The 20,678-nt window shown below is 36.4% G+C and overlaps 1 protein-coding gene across 1 annotated transcript in view; it reads left to right on the plus strand.

Annotated features, from left to right (window-relative positions):
* The window catches only part of IFT74 (intraflagellar transport 74), an 86,142-nt gene that overhangs the window by 312 nt on the left and 65,152 nt on the right, over positions 1-20,678 (plus strand). Inside the window, exons 2-7 of the mRNA XM_028115183.2 lie at positions 2,138-2,276; positions 5,370-5,505; positions 7,513-7,561; positions 9,055-9,153; positions 9,316-9,376; positions 19,427-19,486. Of these exons, the coding sequence (XP_027970984.1) occupies positions 2,157-2,276; positions 5,370-5,505; positions 7,513-7,561; positions 9,055-9,153; positions 9,316-9,376; positions 19,427-19,486 (525 nt within the window). The 5' untranslated portion in view covers positions 2,138-2,156. The remainder of the gene's footprint in view (positions 1-2,137; positions 2,277-5,369; positions 5,506-7,512; positions 7,562-9,054; positions 9,154-9,315; positions 9,377-19,426; positions 19,487-20,678) is intronic.

Consider the following 20,678-nt stretch of genomic DNA (forward strand, 5'->3'; position numbering starts at 1 on the left):
GAGAGACCTCCTCAGTCTCCTGAGGAAACCTGACAAGGCGAGACCAGAGAGAAGGATTCCAGAGCCTCAAAAAGAAAAATCACTGTGGGCTGAGAGATTTTACTCAAAGTAACAGATTCTGTCTCGTATTAGCAGCTCTCCACTTCTTCATATATGTTAAAATGGCTGGTTTAGGGAGGATAATGGTAGCAATAATTAGGAGGCAGATATTTTATATGTAGTGTCTGTAATCTTCACAACGGCTCTTTAAGGTACAGCTCATTGCTACACTTGGGTCCTACAGATGAGGAAACACATCCAGTGGGGGTTATATAGGGGTTAACTGTCAGAGCTAAAGTTTGTGTCACTCATTTTTCTGGAACCAAAGGCCAGGCTGCTTCTCTGTGTGAAAAACGGTGGAGATTGAATATTTGCGTGAATGACCCAGGGTTAGTGGCATGTTTGTTACTAGTGAGCCTTTTTATTTTACCTCTGGGACTGGTCTAATGCTAAGCTTTTTCCAAGACCGTAAGGCAGTGACCATCAGGTGGAAATTTTGTATATTGTACATTTTCTTGAGGTTATCAGGAAAGCTAGAGTAATAGACTTAAATTTTACATTGGCAATAGTCATACCTCATTTTTCTTGAGCTTCACAGATACTGAGGTTTTTTTGTGCTTTTTTGTTTTTGTTTTTGTTTTTTTTACAAATTGAAGGTCTGTGGCAAACTTGCATCAAGCAAGTCTACTAGTGCCATTTTCCCAACAGCATTTGCTCACTTCATGTCTGGCACATTTTGGTAATTCTGGTGATACCTCAAATTCTTGTATTTGTTTAGTCATCTGTGAATAGTGATTAGGACTTGCTGAAAGCTTAAAAGATGGTTAGCATTTTTTAGCAATATTTTTTCACTAAGGTGTAAATTTATGTAAACATAACTGAAACAAAATTTAAGGAAACAATACCCTTCCTTTGTGCAGTGAACACTTATATTTTTTATTTCATGTTTAAAGTATATTGATCAGAACCTGCCAAATTGTTTTCACAAGCCACTAATAGGTCGTGATCCATAATCTGAAAAATGCTATTCTAAATTATCAGCCAAACTTATTTAAATAATATATTCTGAGGGGAATAGGAGCGGGCTGATAAACTGGTAGAGTATGAGTGAATTAAGGAACTGGTTTAAAGGGAGATGTAGTGAGAATAAAGATGAGACGGGTATAAGGAGTGGAGATTAAGGTCAGAGAATGAAATATTTCAATTGATACTGAGGTGAAACAATTCCAGGTGATGACAAGCTCCAGGTCCACCCACAGCTATGGATGACTGAAATGGAGTTGAAATAGTAACTGAAATTTAAGTCAGGGAACTGTGACCTAGAATGTTAGGTATTGAATCCAGTATCCCCGTGGAAGTCATCCAGGACATTGGTGGAACTGAAATAGATTGAACTAGGTACAAAAGACTTTAGTGAAGATGGGGGGAGAGGTTAGGTGGTCCCTAGATAAAAGCAACCAGGAAAGATCCAAGGCAGTAAGGTTGCACGCATTCCCTGGTCGTCAAAGGAAGAGAGTCTTGTTCATTTTTTTTTTTTTTTTTAAGATTTGGAAGAATAGTATTTTGAAAGTGACACTGGGGAGCAAGGGGAGTGTTGTACACTCCCTTTGCTTTGGATTTGTGGATTGAGAAGCTAAAACAGCCTTTACTACTGAAAGTGTTTTGGGGGCAAGCTGGGATTCTGTTAAAGAGTAAAATGAAATATTTGATAACAGGATTGAGACTATAAGGGAATGAATCATAGACCAAGAGCCCAGAGAAAAAGTAGGGAGAAAAGAAAGGTGCTGGATATGTCAGAAAAGAGAAATTTTACTAGAATATGGGAAGAGCTGAAGACAGAGGGACTGGCATTTTGGTAAGAAAATAGGGAACTGAGGAAGGCATAGTATAATAAATGATTTCATGGTTCCATTCTAAATCTAACAATGTCAAATTTGAACAAAATGAAGCAGGTTTAGCCTTGTAGTGGTACTTGGAATGGCAATTTGCAAGAAAAGTTATTGTGGATTAAATATCTGAAGGAAAGCTGTGTGGATTTCCAGTGTCTTGCTATAGAAGATACCAAAGGAGAATTGAACTGTTTCTTGTTTCCAAATAGTGGTTAAAGTGAACAAACAATGGCCAGTAATCACAAACCTTCAGCAGCTCGCCCTGTTTCACGAGGTGGAATTGGGTTGCCTGGAAGACCTCCTTCTGGACTACGACCCCCCTCAGGAAATATTCGAGTGGCAACTGGAGTAAGTTTTAAACAATTCTATTGAATTCTTGTGCGTATGACCTGGTAGAAGTTGGAAAGCCAGTCTATAATAATTCTACTTTGTTCTTTCTTTATTCTGTCAGCATACTATTATACATGATTTTTGGGGGGGAAATACCTAGAAGTATAAATGTGGGAGGATGTCTGAAAGACATTATTGAGAGAAGATGCCTGCTAATATTGATACTCAAATTTATTTTAAAGGTACAATAATTTAAGTGGTATAGTTTATTGGTGCCTGCATCAAATGAAATGGAATAGACAAGAAACAAAATTAGACAAACATAAGAACATAATGATTAAGGTGAAAACTTGAGAGCAACTTAAATTACCTTACAACAGGTTAATCTTAAATGAATTATGATATATCTATCCTTATAATAGGCTATTAAGTAGTCATTAAAATTATTTTCAAAGAGTGAGGAAATTATATATCTTTATAATACAGTATTAAGTGTAAAAAGCAATGTGCCAATTGAACATAAAAATATACATTTATACATACATAAAAAGAAATTAATATGCCAAAATATTCATATTAATTTTTCTGATGCTTGCAACAGATGGTTTCAACTCCTTGTATGTCAAGCGTATACAGTAGGCTAATTGCAAACTAGAGATAATGGTGGGTCGTGTGTTTAATTCATAAGAACAGTAATTTTTGGCGGGAAAAATTTTGGTAAAGTCAGGTTTTCTTAAACTTTACAGATTTTTCTAGAGTTTCAAGTAATATTATCAACACCATCAACTTATATTGAAATGATTTTTCTAAAGTCTTCACATATATGGTACTGAGCTATTAAGAATTTTTATTTTGGTAAGAATTTATGCTTCCTAATGAAATATTTATGAAAGAATTTGGATACTTATTGGCCACCTACTCCATGCCATGTGCTTTACCCATTTAATGTTTGTAGTTTTTAAAATATTGATGCTTGCTGGGGCGGCTGGGTGGTTAAGCGACTGCCTTTGGCTCAGGTCATGATCCTGGAGTCCAGGGATTGAGTCCCACATCGGGCTCCCTGCTCGGCAGGGAGTCTGCTTCTCCCTCTGACCCTCCCCCCACTCATGTGCTCTCTCTTTCTCTCATTCTCTGTCTTTCAAATAAATAAATAAATCTTTAAAAAAATAAAATAAAATATTGATGCTTGCTGTGAAACATACAAAGGAAAAGTATCAGAGTTCCGTCCTACCCCAGGAATAACTATTGTCAACAGTGTGATGTGTATCCTTCCAGACTTTTTTCTGTTCCTTTACAAACACTAACACCATGCATATGAGATTGTATGATTTTAATATTCTCATACTTTCTAAAATGACCATAATACTATATACATTGTTGTGTATCTTATCCATTACCTTCAATAATATATTGTAAGTATATTTTCCTATAAATACATAAGTCTATTCATTCTTTTAAATGTGTGTAATTTTAATTTATACTTCTCTGTATTTTCATTTGGTAAAGTTTACCTAGGAAGAGATTTAGCATTCTCTTCCAAAGATCACTCAGGATAACCCTGAACTCATTTCATTTGAATTTGTGGTTAACAGTGTTTCTGTGTCCAGCATATTCTTTGGAATGTTTTACTGTTGCTGGCTCCACCAGTAATTACCAAGTAATTCTCAGAATCACTTCAGAATTATGGTAGCTGATAGGATTAGAGGCTACCAGCTAACAGTATTAAAGACAATCAAAATGAACGACAATGGTTATATATAATCCCTATCTAAAATGTCTACTACATATTTAATCTACTACTTTATTCTTTGGCAGAGAATGGGGAAAAGGGAAAGAAAGGATGGAAGATAAACAGAAGAAGGATAACTTGGAACAGTTTTGGGTGGTCTCATCCTTCCCAACCTATCCATGTTGTATGAACTGACAAGAAGGGAGTCTTTTTTTCCCCCAAAGATTTTATTTATTTGAGAGAGAGAGAGAGAGAGTGAGAGAAAGCACAAGGGGGGAGGGCAGAGGGGGAGGGAGCAGCAGGGAGCTGGACGACCTGGGGCTCAATCCCAGGACCTGAAGGCAGACGCTTAACTGACTGAGCCACCTAGATGCCCCAAGAAGGGAGTCTTTTGTTCTTTCCTCAGAGTGTATAATGTTATATTGGATTTTGCAGACCGGACATAGAGAATCATATAGAGTAATAGTATGAATGCTTGTTGAATGATGTAATCTTTAACACTTACTTGGCTATCTTGTGATGGAATTATATATGATTTCAATTTAAAAATGAAAATGTCTTCTTTTTTCATGATTTTGAAGGTAATATATACTTATTGTAATGATGCTGAAAACACCAAATTGTGAAAAGGATAACATAAAAATGAACTATAATATCATTATTTTATATGAGGATAACAATTGTTACTGTTTTTTATATAATTCTCCAGACTTTTTGTTTTACGAAATGGAATTATGAATACTGTTTTATAAACTGGTTTTTTGTATATTACAACTTATTCAACCATTTCTTATAGTTAAATAAGGACAAATATGTGTATATTTAGTTCTTTTCCAATTTAGAGATGTTTTAAATAATGTCTCCACATAGAATTTTATTTATTTATTCATTTAACCTTCTTTTTCTTTTCTTTTTTTTTTTAAAGATTTTATTTATTTATTTGAAATAGAGAGACACAGCGAGAGAGGGAACACAAGCGGGGAGAGTGGGAGAGGGAGAGAAACAGGCTTCCCACCGAGCCGGGAGCCTGATGCGGGGCTCGATCCCAGGACTCTGGGATCATGACCTGAGCCGAAGGCAGATGCTTAACGACTGAGCCACCCAGGCACCCCATTTAACCTTATTTTTCTTGAAATACAGTTGACATAGAATTAAAATTTTTTTTTTAGAATTTTACATTTTAAAGAAATGTGCTATTTAATGTTCACAGAATTTTAAATGTTAAAGAATTTTATTTAATATTTCAGATTTCAGAAATTCAAAAATTTAAGGAATATTTTACAAATTAAATAGAATTTTAATTTTGAAAATATTCTGTATGCAGTCTTAACAGTATAGTATTTTTCTCATTTACTAAAACTGGAATCATGTTTTTCATTTAGATGCCACCTGGAACAGCAAGACCAGGCTCTCGTGGCGGTCCCATAGGGACAGGAGGAGTTCTATCTTCTCAAATCAAAGTTGCTGACCGTCCTGTAACACAACAAGGCTTGAGTGGAATGAAAACTGGAATGAAAGGTATCTGTTTTAAGAAGATGAGTATATTTTATATAAGAAGTATTACAGGGGCACCTGGGTGGCTCAGGAAGTTGAGCATCTTCCTTTGGTTCAGGTTATGATCTAGCAGGGGTCAGCAGGGAGTCTGTTTCTCCTTTTCCCTCTGCCCCTCCCCCTACTTGTGCATACTTTGTCTCTCTCTCAAATAAAGAAATAAAATCTTAAAAAAAAAATATTACAGTACTTTATTCCTAAATGAGAATTATAAAAAGGCTATTCAATTTGTATTCCTTGGTTCACAAGACTGTGGTTAGGGTTAAATAAAAGAATGAATGTGAAAATACATTGTGAACTAGAGAGTAAATGCATTTGTGAGCTATTTTAATCTTCATTTTTCTGAACATGGAATTTGTTATAACTTGAAGAAAATTGAAATAATTTGAAGAAAACCTCAGGAATGAAAATTAGATTCTAGTACTACATAGAAATATTCTGAAATACTTTTTGATACAAAAATCACACTGTTAAGATATTTATGTATTTATGAGAAATGAGTCAAGAAGTGTTACTTTTTCTAATATTTAATGCTTCATTATAATATGTAACTCCCTAAGTAAGGAAATAAGGCTAATGTATAGATTTTTACTGCATCTTCCCTTGTGCCTCTGTGTTTAAAAAGGCATAATAGTACACTACATGTTATGATTCAAAAAATTGGTTTGTGATATATACAAATCAAAGCATGGCGAACTGCTTTATAATGAATTTTTTATTTTTTGTATTTGTGACAAATGACTTATCAGGGATGAAGATATTCTGGGAAAAAATTAATTATAAGATATTATACTACCTTGTATAATATAGTGTACCATGCCTTTGAGGAGAAGTTTTCTTCTACTTTCTTTCTACTTAGCTCACTGAATATTAAAAAACAATTGTTTAGAAATGCTTGCTTAATAATTATCAATATTGTGAAAAAGTGTCAAAATTGTATAATTGTTTAGTCTTTAAAAATGTATTCACAGAAATGTCTGTACATTTTATATTATTAAAAAATACTATAGATAATTTATCAAATATTTATTACTATATTGATTTCTCCTATAGAACAGAACCAATATCAGTTAAGATGGTTTCTACCAATATACTTCAGAGTCTTACAGGAGAGTTCTGATTATTACTGCTATGCACTGCTATCTGCTGTGACTTGTTCTTACCTGCTCTGGTGCCCCATTTCCCATTCTAACACATTCTCTCTCCTGAGCATACACCTCACAGTCAGTGCTCTCTACCCTTACTTCTTCCACCTTGCAGAGCACTTCATCTCTCAAGGTTTGGGACATTGAGCCTAGGAATATTTTCTTATTCCTACTGAAATAACTGAAATAAGATCATGTTTCTAAAAAAAGGTCTCTGAGACAAATTATGAAAAATCATAATCTCTTGCATTGAGAAATTCACAGCCTAAATTTGCACTGTCCATTATGATAATCAATAGCTACATGTAGCTATTTAAATTTAAATTAATTAAAATTATGTAAAATAAAGATTCAGCTCTCCAGTAGCCTCAGCCACATTTCAAGTGCTCAGTAATCCCAAGTAGCTACTTTATTGGACAGTGGTGAGATAGAGTATTTCCACTGTTGCAGAAGGTTCTCTTGGATAACCCTGTTCTAGACTTTCTTAGTTTGCATTCGGTCAACCTGACCTGTAGAGTCTACTGTCTTAACAGCCCTACCTCTAGTCCCATTTTTGTGGTCTTTATTCAAGTTTCCATTATTACATGATGCTAAGATATTCTCTTTTCATTTCACCCTGACATCAAGAGTCACACGCTCTACCGACTGAACCAGCCAGGTGCCCCGGTGTTCTTTACCATTTTAACGATTCATCTTGATTATCAAATTTATTGGGGCATAAATAAAGACTATCAGAATTGTGGAGTATAATTATGGTTGTGCTTTGGCTTGGCTATTTTGGTGGCATTTCCAAACTGAACAGTAATAATTAAAAACTTTTTTTTTTTAGGTCCCCAGAGGCAAATTTTAGACAAATCTTACTATCTTGGGCTTCTTCGGTATGTTTTTTCCTATGTATGGTCATGAAGTTTTAACTCTGGTACTTATTAAGCTAGTTAGGTATCTTTTGATTTCTAAGAATTATTTTGTGTTCTAATATAATTTCTAGTTAATTTGGCTGTGTTACAAAATATATGTGATAATACAGTTAGGCTGAGATTTTAAATTGTATATATTTGCATGTAGATGAGCTATTTATGTCAAGTTCACTATTTTTCATATAATGATAAGAATAATCTTTTATGTTTCTTTGACTAATTACTCTGAAATATATTATTCATACCACTGACATGTCACTAGTTGCATCTAATAAGAAAGGGAAAATGTGTATACTTATTTATGATATATTAACTAGTGTAGGGTTTTACATAAATGTATATTTGGTCATTTGCTACAAATGTGACCTAATTTTAATTAATTTAAAAAGTTTATTATGTGGCTCTAAGTATTAAGCTCTAAACTGAGAACTTTTTTCTTATTCTCTACCTACCTTTTTCTTGCTCAGATATCCTACTATCTCCATTTCCCCATTTTACTTTGTTTTCTTCTTGGCTCATCATCTAGATCTTCTTTCTCTTTTACTTCCATTTCATTTAATCCATCTTCTATCATGTCCTAAAAGTTCTGTTTTCTTTCTCAGTTCTTCTGGATTCTTTCAATTCTCAATTATCAGGATCCTTTATGATTCTCAGACTTCTAGAAGGCAATAAAGAGAAATGTAGGTTTTCCCCATCAGTCCATTAAGGTTAGCATTAACCTAAACTAACATCAGCAAAAAAAAAAAAAATAGTGAGACCATCAGTTGTATAGCATCTCTTGATATCCAGCCACTTTTTAATTAAAAAAAGGAAAAGTTATAGAACTATTTTTCATCACTGCATTTCCGTGTTTCTTCAGGATTTGTGCTTCAGCATAAAAAAATAGTTCTAGCTATTTATGTAATTGTTTGATGCTATAGCAGTGGTTCTCAACTGGCAGTGATTTTGACCCCTAGAGAACATTTGGCAATTTTTAGACAGATATTTGGTTGCCACAGCTGGGGTTGAGGGATTGTGCTACTGACACCTTGACTAGGTATACTGTTAAACATCCTACAGTGCACAGCATAGCCCCTTCCCCACTGTCAGACTTATTCTTTAATGACCTAAAATGTCAATAGTGCTGCTTTTGAGAAGCCCTGTCCTAGAAGGGAGCAGGAGCTGGGAGGGTGACAATTAAGCATCTACTTCTGTCTAAAGGTTGTTAGTTTGACCATACTTACATTGTGGTCCTAGTTCATCTTAATGATTAGAGAATCTCTTTCAGTTTCTTATCAAAGTTGGGATATGCTTCATTCTTAGTTAAACAAGTCACATAAATTGTTTTTCTTTCTTTAGTGAAATTTCACAAAACCATTTAGATTGTTAACACATGAGAAGTTTGCTTTGTTTGACTAGAAAGACTCTTTTCTGGATTAGAAGTATTGCTAACTTTCTAATTTCTTCTCATTTAGAAGTAAAATAAGTGAACTTACAACAGAAAGTAATAAACTTCAGAAAGAGATAGAAATGTACAATCAAGAGAATTCAGTATATTTGTCATATGAAAAGAGGTAAGTAATTTTGGAGTTAAAATTATACAAGATCTTTTTTATTACTAAACAACATTTAATGTAACATATTTCAGAAGTTTAATACTGAATTCATAGTTATATATAATGTTTGTAATGCTCTTCTTATTTATGTGTTTATGAATATTTGTTTTATGCTTGCAGAGCTGAGACTTTAGCTGTTGAAATCAAAGAGTTTCAAGGACAATTAGCAGACTACAACATGGTATTTGCTCTTTTCTGAGATTTTTTGAATATTTTTATTGCTTTTTGCTACTTTAAAAATATATTATTTTAAATACCAAATAATACATGAATACCAAGCTTATGCTAAAAGATTGAAAACAGGGAAAGTGTACAGATTAAACTATCACTTTGTTTTTTCCCTCATTTCCCTCCCCAGAAATAATTTGGCTTAACAGATTGATATGTATTCTTCCAGTCTTCTTTTTTTTTTTTTTAAAGAACAAGTTTTTTGTTGTTGTTTTAAAGATTTTATGTATTGATTTGAGAGAGACAGACATAGTGACAGAGAGCGTGAGTGGGGAGGAGAGGGAGAAGCAGGCTCCCTGCTGAGCAGGGCACCTGACGTAGGACTCGATCCCAGGACCCTGGGATCATGACTCGAGCCAAAGGCAGACGCCAACTGACTGAGCCCCACAATCGCCCAATTCTGCCAGTCTTCTTTTTTTTTCTTTATTTAAACTCTAGTTAGTTAACATATAGTGTACTGTCAGTTTCAGAGGTAGAATTTAGTGATTCATCACTCACATATAATACCCAGTGCTCATCACAAATGCCTTCCTTGATACCCATCACCCATCTAGCCCATCCCTACTCACCTCCCTCCATCAACCCTCTGTTTGTTCTCTATCATTAAGAGTTTCTTTTATGGTTTGCTTCCCTCTCTCTCTTTTTCTTTCCCCTATGTTCATCTGTTTTGTTTCTTAAATTCCACACGAGTGAAATCATATGGTGTTTGTCTTTATTGACTGACTTTATTGATTCTAGCTCCAAAGATGTCATTGCAAATGGCAAGATTTCATTCTTTTTTATGGCTGAGTAATTGTGTGTGTGTGTGTGTGTATCACATCTTTATCCATTCATCAGTTGATATCCATTCATCAGTCGATGGACATTTGTGCTCTTTCCATAATTTGGTTATTGTTGATAATGCTACTATAAACATCGGGGTTCATGGACCCCTTCAAATCAGTGCTTTTGTATCCTTTGGGTAAATATCTAGTAGCGTAATTGCTGGATCATAGGGTAGTTCTATTTTTAACTCTCTGCGGAACCTCCATACTATTTTCCAGAGTAGCTGCACGGGTTTGCATTCCCACCAACAGTGCAAGAAGTTCCCCTTTCTCTGCATCTTTGCCAATCTGTTGTTTCCTGTGTTGTTAATTTTAGCCATTCTGACAGGTGTGGGTGGTATCTCATTGTAGTTTTGATACATATTTCCCTGATGGTAGGTAATGTTGAGCATGTTTTCATGTGTTAGCCATCTGTCTTCTTTGGAAAAATGTCTATTCAAATCTTCTGCCTTCTTCTTAACTGGATTATTTTTTTGGGTGTTGAATTCATAAGTTCTTTTTTTTTTTAAGACTTTATTTATTTGACAGAGACAGTGTGCGAGCCACAAGCAGGGGGAGTGGCAGGCAGAGGCAGAGGGAGAGGGAGAAGCAGTCCTCCCCACTGAGGAGGGAGCCCGATGTGGGGCTCAATCCCAGGACCCTGGGATCATGACCTGAGCCGAAGGCAGACGCTTAACCGATTGAGCCACCCAGGCGCCCTGAATTCTAAGTTCTTTATAGATTTTTGGATACTAACCCTTTGTCAGATAAGTCATTTGCAAATACTTCCTCCCATTCCAAAGGTTGTCTTTTAGTTTTGTTGATTGTTTCTTTCACTGTGCAGAAGTCCCAATAGTTCATTTTGCTTTTGTTTCCTTTGCCTGTGGAAATGTGTCTAGTAAGAAGTTGCTTATAGCTGATGTCCAAGATGTTGCTGCCTGTGTTCTCTTGAGATTTTGATGGTTTCCTGTCTCACATTTAGATCTTTCATCCATTTTGAATTTATTTTTGTGTTTGGGGTAAGAAAGCAGTCCAGTTTCATTCTTTTGCATATTGCTGTCCAGTTTTCCCAATACTATTTGTTGAAGAGATTTTTTTTTCCATTGGATAGTCTTTCCTGCTTTGTTAAGATTAGTTGATCATATAGTTGTGGGTCCATTTCTGGGTTTTCTGTTCTGTTCCACTGATCTGTATGTCTGTTTTTGTGCCAGTACCATACTGTCTTGATCACTACAGCTTTGTAATATAGCTTGAAATTCAGAGTCCCGATGCCTCCAGTTCTGTTTTTCTTTTTCAAGATTGCTTTGGCTATTCAGGGTCTTTTCTGGTTCCATACAAATTTTAGGATTGTTTATTCTAGCTCTGTGAAAAATGCTGGTGGTATTTTGATAGGGATTGCATTAAATGTGTAGCTTGCTTTGGGTAGTATAGATGTTTTAACAATATCTGTTCTTCCAATCCATGAGCATGGAATGTTTTTCCATTTCTTTGTGTCATCTTTCATCAGGGTTCTATAGTTTTTGGTGTACAGATCTTTTAGCTCTTTGGTTAGGTTTATACCTAGGTATCTTATGGATTTTGGTGCAGTTGTAAATGGGAGTGATTCCTTGATTTATCCTTTCTGCTTCTTCATTATTGTACAGAAATGTGTTGCAACATTGATTTTTTTATCCTGCTACTTTACTGAATTTGTGTATCAGTTCTAGCAGATTTTTTTGGTGGAGTCTTTCGGGTTTTCTACATAGGGTATCATGTCATCCGCAAATAGTGAAAGTTTGACTTCTTCCTTGCCAATTTGGATGCCTTTTAATTTCTTTTAGTTGTCTGCTGAGGCTAGGACTTCCAGTATTATGTTAAATAACAATGGTGAGAGTGGACATCCCCGTCTTGTTCCTGACTGTAGAGGAAAAGCTCTCAGGTTTCCCCCATTGAGGGTGATATTAGTTGTCAATCTTTCATATATGGCTTTTAGGATGTTGAGGTATCTTCCCTCTATCTCTCCTTTGTTGAGAATTTTTATTAAGAATGGATGCTGTACTTTGTCAAATGCTTCTTCTGTGTCTACTGAGAGGATCATATGGTTCTTTTCTTTTATTAATGTGGTGTATCATGTTGATTGATTTGCAAATATTGAACCACCCTTGCAACCCAGGTATAAATCCCACTTGATCATGGGAATGACTCTTTTAATGTACTGTGGGATTTGATTTGCTGGTATTTTGTTGAGAATTTTTGCATCCATGTTCATCAGGGATATTGACCTGTAGTTCTGTTTTTTAGTGGCGTCTTTGGTTTTGAAATCAGGGTAATGCTGGCCTCATAGAATGAGTTTGGAAATTTTCATTCCATTTCTATTTTTTGGAATAGTTTGAGAAGAATAGGTATTAACTCTCTAAATGTTTGGTAGTGGCACCTGGGTGGCTCAGTCGGTAAAGTATCTGCCTTCAGCTCAGGTCATGGTCCTGGGGTCCTGGGATTGAGCCCCACATGGGGCTCCCTTCTCAGCAGGGAGCCTGCTTCTCCCTCTCTCTCTGCAGCTCACCCTGCTTATGCTTGCTCTCTCTGTCTGTCAAATAAATAATAAAATCTTAAAAAAAAAAAACTAAGTGGATATAATAATATCCAGTAATTATAATAAAAAGAAAGGTTTGGTAGAATTCCCCTGGAAGCCATCTGGCCCTGGACTTTTGTTTGTTGGGAGAGTTTTGATTACTGCTTCAATTTCTTTGCAGGTTATGGGTCTGTTCAAGTTTTCTATTCCTGTTTCAGATTTGGTAGTTTATATGTTAGGAATTTATCCATTTCTTCCAGATTGCCCAATTTGTTGGCGTATAATTTTTCATAATACTCTCTTATAATTGTATTTCTGTGGTGTTGGTTATGATCTAGCCTCTCTCATTTGTGATTTTGTTTATTTGGGTCCTTTTTCTTTTCTTTTTGATAAGTCTGGCTAGGAAGTGATCAATTTTATTAATTCCTTCAAAGAACCTGCTCCTGGCTTCATTGATCTGTTCTACTGCTCTTTTTGTTTCTCTATCATTTCTTTCTTTTCCTTTTTTAGAGAGATAGAGAGGGAGAGACAGCACGAGTGGAGGGGAGGGGCAGAGGGAAAGGGAGAGGGAGAATCCTAAGCAGATTCCACACCCAGCATGGAGCCTGACTCAGGGCTCAGTCTCAAGACCCTGAGATCATGCATGACCTGAGCTGAAATCAAGAGTTGGATGCTTAACCAACTGAGCCACCCAGGCACCTCTATACCATTTATTTCTGCTCTAATCTTTATTATTTCCTTTCTTCTGCTGGCTTTAGGCTTCACTTGGCCATTCTTTTTCTAACTCCTTTACATGTGAAGTTAGGTTGTATATTTGAGATTTTTCTTGCTTTTTGTGGTAGGCCTATATTGCTATATACTTCCCTCTTATGACCACTTTTGCTGCATCTCTAAGGTTTTGGACCATCTTGTTTTCATTTATTTCCATGTATTTTTTTTTTTAATTTCTTCTTTAATTTCCTGGTTAACCCATTCATGCTTTAGTAGGATGTTCCTTAACTTCCATGTATTGTGATCTTTCCAGATTTTTTCTTGTGGTCTTGTAGTTGACTTCTTCCAGTTTTATAGCATTGTGGTCAGATAATATGCATGGTATGATCTCAGTCTTTTTGTACTTGTTGAGGCCTGATTTGTGACCCAGTATGGGATCTGTTCTGGAGAATGTCTCATGTGCACTTGAAAGGAATGTGTATTCTGCTGCTTTAGGTTGGAATGTTCTGAGTATATCTGTTAAGTCCATCTGGTCCAGTGTTCGTTCATTCAAGCCGTCGTTTCTCTGTTGCTTTTCTGCTTGGATGATCTGTCCATTGCTGTGAGTGGGGTGTTAAAGTCCCCTACTATTATTGTGTTATTATCAATGAGTTTTTTTTATGTTTGTTACTAATTGCTTTATACATTTGGGTGTTCCCAAGTTGGGAGCATAAATATTTACAATAGTTAGATCTTCTTGTTAGATAGACCCCTTAATTATGATATAGTGCCCTTCTTCATCTCTTCTTATAGTCTTTGGTTTAAAATCTAGTTGCCTGATATAAGTATGGCTACTCTGGCTCTTTTTTGACATCTATTTGCATGGTAAATCGTTCTCCAGCCCTTCACTTTGAATTTGCAGGGGTCTTCAGGTCTAAAATGAGTCTCTTATAGGCAGCATATAGATGGGTCTTGTTTTTTTCCATTCTGATGCCCTGTGTCTTCATTGGAACATTTATTCCATTTACATTCAGAGTGGTTATTGATAGATATGAATTTAGTGCCATTTTATTACCTGTTAAATTGTTGTTTCTGAAGATTTTCTCTCTTCCTTTCTAGTCTTTGTTGCTTTTGGTCTTTTTTCCCCCACTCAAAGAGTCCCCTTTAATATTTCTTGTGGGGCTGGTGGAGTGGTCACAAACTCCTTTAGTTTTTGTTTGTCCTGGGAACTCTTTATCTTTCCTTCTACTCTGAGTGACAACCTTGCTGGATAAAGTATTCTTGGCTGCATATTTTTCCCATTCAGCATGTTGAATATATCATGCTATCCGCTTCTGACCTGACAAGTTTCTGTGGAGAGATCTGCTGGTAACCTTATTTGTCTTCCCTTAAAAGTTAGGGATTTCTTTTCCCTTGCTGCTTTTAGGATTTTTCCCTTATCTCTGTATTTTGCATATTTTACTGTGATAATCTTGGTGTTGGCCTACTTTTGTTGATTTTGAGGGGAGTTCTCTGTGCCTCCTGTGTTTGGATGTCTGTTTCCTTCCCCAGATTAGGGAAGTTTTCAGCTATAATTTGCTCAAATAAACCTTCTGCCCTGTTCTCCCTCTTTTCTTCTCTGGGACTCCTATGATAAGAATGTTATTGGGACTCCTGGGTGGCTCAGTTGGTTAAGCATCCACCTTCAGCTCAGGTCCTGATCCTAGGGTCCTGGGATCGAGTCCCACATCAGTCTCCTTGCTCCATAGAGAGCCTGCTTCTCCCTCTGCCTGCCACTCCCCCCTGCTTGTGCTCACACTTGTGTGCCCTCTCTCCCTCTCTCTAATAAATAAAATCTTAAAAAAAATGAATGTTTTTACACTTTATGGAATAGCTGAGTTCCCCAAGTCTACGTTTGTGATCAAATATTTTTCTTTCCCTCTTTTCTTCTTGATTTTCCATACTTTTATCTTTTTTTTTTTTTTTTAAGATTTTACTTATTTATTTGACAGAGAGTGAGAGAACACAAGCAGGGGGGAGTGGCAGGCAGAGGGAGAGAGAGAAGGAGGCTCCCCGCTGAACAGGGAACCAGATGTTGGGCTTGATCCCAGAACCCTAGGATCATGACCTAAGCTAAAGATGCTCAACCGACTAAGTCACCCAGGCACCCCTAATTTTGTCTTCTTTATCACTTTTTCATTCCTCTGCTTCTTCCATCCTTGTGGTCATCATATCTATTTGGTTTTGTAGCTTAGTTATAGCATCTTTTATTCTAGCGTGACTAGTTTTTAGGTCTTTTATATCTGTGGTAAGGGACTCGCTGGTGTCTTCTATGCTTTTCTCAAGCCTTTATGCTTTTTTCAAGTCTTCTATGCTTTTCTCAAGTCTAAGGGACTCCCTGGTGTCTTCTGTGCTTTTCTCAATCCTTATGATTGTTGCTTTAAATACTGGATCAGGTTTAATACTTACATCTGTTTCAATTAGATCCCTAGCCATATCCTTTTCTTATTCTTTCTTTTGGGATGAATTCCTCCCATTTCAGTATTTTGCTAGGTCTCTATCTTCTTTTGTGTGTTAGGAAAGTCTGTTAGGTTTCCTGCTCCTGAGAGTAATGCTTTATTAAGAAGGGATCATATACTGTCCAGGGCTTAGTGCTTAAACAAGTGTTTCTGGTATATGCTGTGTGCACTCTGCTGCTGTGTTTTGGCTGCTCTTTCCCTTAGGTCGGTCCTCTGCAGAGTTTCTTCTTGCCTGCAGTGGGGAGTGTTTGAACCTTGGCCAGAGTGTGGCAGGTCTTAACTAGGTGTGCTCTGGTCTGCTTGTTAAAAGAGGCCTGATACTATTTCCACTAGAACTGAAGCTTTGCAGCTCTCTTTGGTCAACAGACTTGCTGTATGCTGGTCTTCTGGGGGAGGAGCCTGATGCTCTGGTTCTCAGGCACACTTGCCCTAGTAAAGAAGAACCTGCAGAGTACAGGGGGGCGGGGCTTGGTGTAAGGTGCTCAGACCTTCAATGTTGGCTCTGTGCTGCTCACTGAAGTCAATTTGTGCTGATGGGTGGGAGACAAAAATGGCTCCAGCCCTCTCCCTCATCCATCGAGAGGGGAGTTCACCCCTGCTGCTGTCCGGGAAGCCCTCACAGAAGAGTGAACAATCTCCCTTTGTGTGTTCCATGCGGTCCTCAGATCCCAGCCTTCACCGTGTTTGTCTGGGCTGCCTCCCTCCTGGCAGTGCAGGACTCCTATGTTCTATCCAATGCAGGCCGCCCAAATTTTAAAAACTCTGACCTTTAGGGACCTGGTGTGAGGGGTGGACCTGTGCTGCTCCTTTTGCCGTGCTGGGACTGTTGCAAGTTTGTCCCAGAAGGGCAGTTGTACCAAAATGCAGGAGTTTGGAGTTTGGAGTAAAGTGCTGCAAAGAGCAGATGTCCATGTTAGCCACCCTCAGCAGGTGTCTCTGTGCCTACGCTGAGGTACGGGGGAGGGAATTGGTGCCTGCCAGCTCTTTTGTCCCCAGAAAGGCAATGTCACCTCTCCCAAGTGCAGTCAAGAAGGGGGAGACGTCTCTTCTAGTGCAGCCCAGGGGATCCTCAGATTGCACTCTCCACTTCCAGGCCTCTGCCCTCCTCCCCAGGTGCACCACAGTGCCAACCAAGCTCCATACCAACAATTTCTGAAACTCCAGTCTTTGAGCTCTGCTGGTTGTAAAAACTCAACATTATCAGCCCCTGTCATTTTCCCAGTCAGTGGTTTTGGGGAAGTCTTTTTCTTATGTTATCCTCTGTTCACTGTTCCCTCTCTCCTCTCTCTCTCTCTCTCTCTCTCAGTCTCTCCCTTTTCCCCTGTCCCCCTGTTTCTGTGATCACGACTCCCTCCCCTCCACAGTACCCATGAATCTTCCCCCACAAATCATGTCTCCACACGTCCTACCTTCCAGAGTGTGGTCTCTTCTCTCCCTCTAGTTGTGCAGTTTATTCTCTCAGTCCTCAGATCGATTTCTTGGTGTTTAGAATGATTTGATATTTATCTAGTTGTGTTCAAGGGATGAGGCAAGCATAGGGACCTCCTACTACTTCACCGTCTTAACCCCTATTCTTCTAGTCTTCTTAAAAAAATACATTTTCTTACAAATACTGCAATACACCCTATTTTTTCCCTACCAATACTAAAATATTAATTTTAAAAGTAAAATTTATTGTGTACTGAATGTTATTTCTTTGGAAAAAACATTTTGCCTTTCTATGGAGAGCTGTTATCATGAAATCTTAAAAAATTCAATTACTTAGTACACAGATTACCTCCATCCTTATGTTTCATTCAAAATACAGGGGTTGGCCTTCTGCCAAAATAGAGTATGTAAAATAAACATAGTTCCACCAAGGATTTTTCCCAGTGTGGACTTTCTGAAGAAATAGTCTCCTTGGCTTTCTTCATAACTGCCCCAGTCTTTGGTGTGATCTTAGCCCCCTGAAAATTTCTAGTCTCAGAATTTTCTTTCTTCTAACTCTGTAGGTTCTCTAGACAGCAATGGTGTTTGGACTTAAAGAGGATAACTTTTATCTCACTTCTAGTAAAAAATAGTGTTACATAAAATAAGAAACATTCCAGCATAATGGCTAGGTAAATTATGCTCTACCTACTTGATATTGTTATATTGTACTCATAAACAAATTTTGCTGTTTATGGGATATTGTAATTCTCAAATATGTTGGACTATATAATCCATAACGAACATTTTGTAGAGCCTAGTATTCAGTGCAATTTTTTAAGTAAATGTTTTGTTCTAAATATGAGAAAGCTTTTTTTATAAAATATGAAATTACATTAGATAAAAGCCATTTTTAGTTATAGTGGGATTCATTAGGTAAGTTACTTAGTATGATAATAATAATGTGTAGGGGCGCCTGGGTGGCTCAGTTGGTTAAGCGACTGCCTTCGGCTCAGGTCATGATCCTGGAGTCCCGGGATCGAGTCCCACATCGGGCTCCCTGCTCAGCAGGGAGTCTGCTTCTCCCTCTGACCCTCTTCCCTCTCGTGCTTTCTATCTCCCATTCTCTCTCTCTCTGAAATAAATAAATAAAATCTTTAAAAAAAAAAAAATAATAATGTGTAAAATATGTTATTTGTAGGATAATGAACTAACACCTAATAGAGGGAAGACATTTAGCCAATATCTAACATATAGTAAGATCTCAAATGTTAGGTGTTAGTAGCACTTATTCGTATCAGAAGTGAAATATGATATATGTACTAACACATAGTACGTTAATAAAGCTTAGTCTTTTAGAAATAGTTATATCCAAATAGTTTGTTTTTAGTAGCCTTCCTGTTCAATTTCTGGCTCCACAACTTGTTAAATTTCTTTATCTGCAAAATGTGGGTAGTACTTACTTTGTGGAGTAATTGTTAAAATTAAGGGAAGTGTAATACATTCAACAGGCCCAGAGTAATGTTTGGCACAATACATTAGCTATTTCTTCATTGCCAAATGTTTTGAAGTAGGCTTACTGGTGTTCTGATGGTGCCTTACCCTGTTGGGTTTTTTTGTTTTGTTCTGTTTTTAATTTTTAAAAGACCAAGAAAATAATTTTGCATTTTCACTGGTATAAATTTATAAATCTGTTAATACCCTCTCTGCTGGGGAAAAGAGACAGACATAGGTTCCCCAAACTTTTGTCTTCTTCAGACACTTCTTTTAAGGCCAGACATCTTTTCAAAGCAGGCAAAGCTTTTCAATATACGATCTTTGGGATAGTGGTTTATTACTGCTCACTTTGCCACCCTAAAAATGTGATTTATTGATTGGCCAAATGCATGGTATATACTTAGCTCAATATTTGTTTTTATTTTAGAAGATAAAATACTTGGAAATATTAATACTTGAAATGACTACTCATTGTAAGATTGAATACCAATTTATGAATTATAGAGAAAATTTATAAAGACTAATAGAGTGATTTTTTTTTCTATCTTTGTTTTTAGTTGGTAGATAAACTTAATACCAATACTGAAATGGAAGAAGTAATGAATGATTACAACATGGTAAGAAAATTTATAAGCATGAGCAATAAACTTACATAGATCATATCCTCCAATACAAAGCATTTATAATCTAGAAATAGTTTGATAAAACCTTACACACCTTATAGATAGGTATTATTCTGATCCTAAATACTGTTATTACAGTTGAGTTCCCTCAGTTGCTTTTCCGGGGCTTGAACTCACAACCCCAAGATCAAGAGTTGCATGCTCTACTGAGCCAGCAAGGCGCCCTTTCAGTTGCTCTTTTTAAATTTCTTCCTCTTGGTCAGATCTCTCTAGTGGATTCTTTAGTGTCTTTCTACAAGGCTAGGTTGAACTGGTCTCACACAGCATTGGTTAGGGAGTCTCATCTATATTTCCTTGTATATAAATTAGTTTAGAATACTTTTGGTTTAATATTTGCACAAATGGAGCTGAGTACTCACTGGAAATACAATGCCACCTTTACAAAGTTTTATAAGTAAGAGAGAAAATTGAATAGTTACCATATGATGCTGGATATAATACTACCTTTTGATTGATAAATGAGAATCTGTGTTCAATGTTCTTAGATTCCTTGGCAGAAAACAAAATATTAGTAGCTAACTTGTTTTGATTACAAATATTTGGAAGAAAGTAACATATATAGAGCCTATAGTTTATATAACTTATAACTTATACAACTTTTATATAGCTTATGATATAGCTTATAACTTACACAGTCAGACTATTCTGTGAAAGCATAGAATTTATAAAATGACTTTTTTCTAAATTGGGGTTCTAAAAACATAATTTGGTAAAATTAGTCTTAATTTTAGAACACAGGAGAATTTCCAATTTAAAAATATACTTTTAATGCCACATGTAAAATGTGGAAACTTCTTTATGAGTTCTGTCAGTTGTTTGGGATAGAACCAAATTCTAAGCTGAATATGCACAGGTAGAGTAAAGTAGGAGTACTCAGATAAAATTCTTTTTAAGGATAAAACTTGTGTTTGGTCTAAAATCAACATATTACTAATCAACTATTGACCACCCAATAAATTTTAGAAATTCTATTTACATAAATTGAGTTTATACTGGATTATTCGATAGATCACTAAAGAATAGTGAATATTTTTGGTGTGAGATTACAGTGCCTGTGAAAAAGACTTCCTTTTTTGGGGGTTGTAGTTTGTTAAGTGAAATAAATACTATATATTTTTTAAAAACT

The sequence above is a fragment of the Eumetopias jubatus genome, unplaced genomic scaffold, assembly GCF_037043125.1.
Source record: "Eumetopias jubatus isolate StellerSeaLion01/CBP00866 unplaced genomic scaffold, mEumJub1_p1.0 scaffold_15, whole genome shotgun sequence".
Classification (NCBI taxonomy): Eukaryota; Metazoa; Chordata; class Mammalia; order Carnivora; family Otariidae; genus Eumetopias; species Eumetopias jubatus.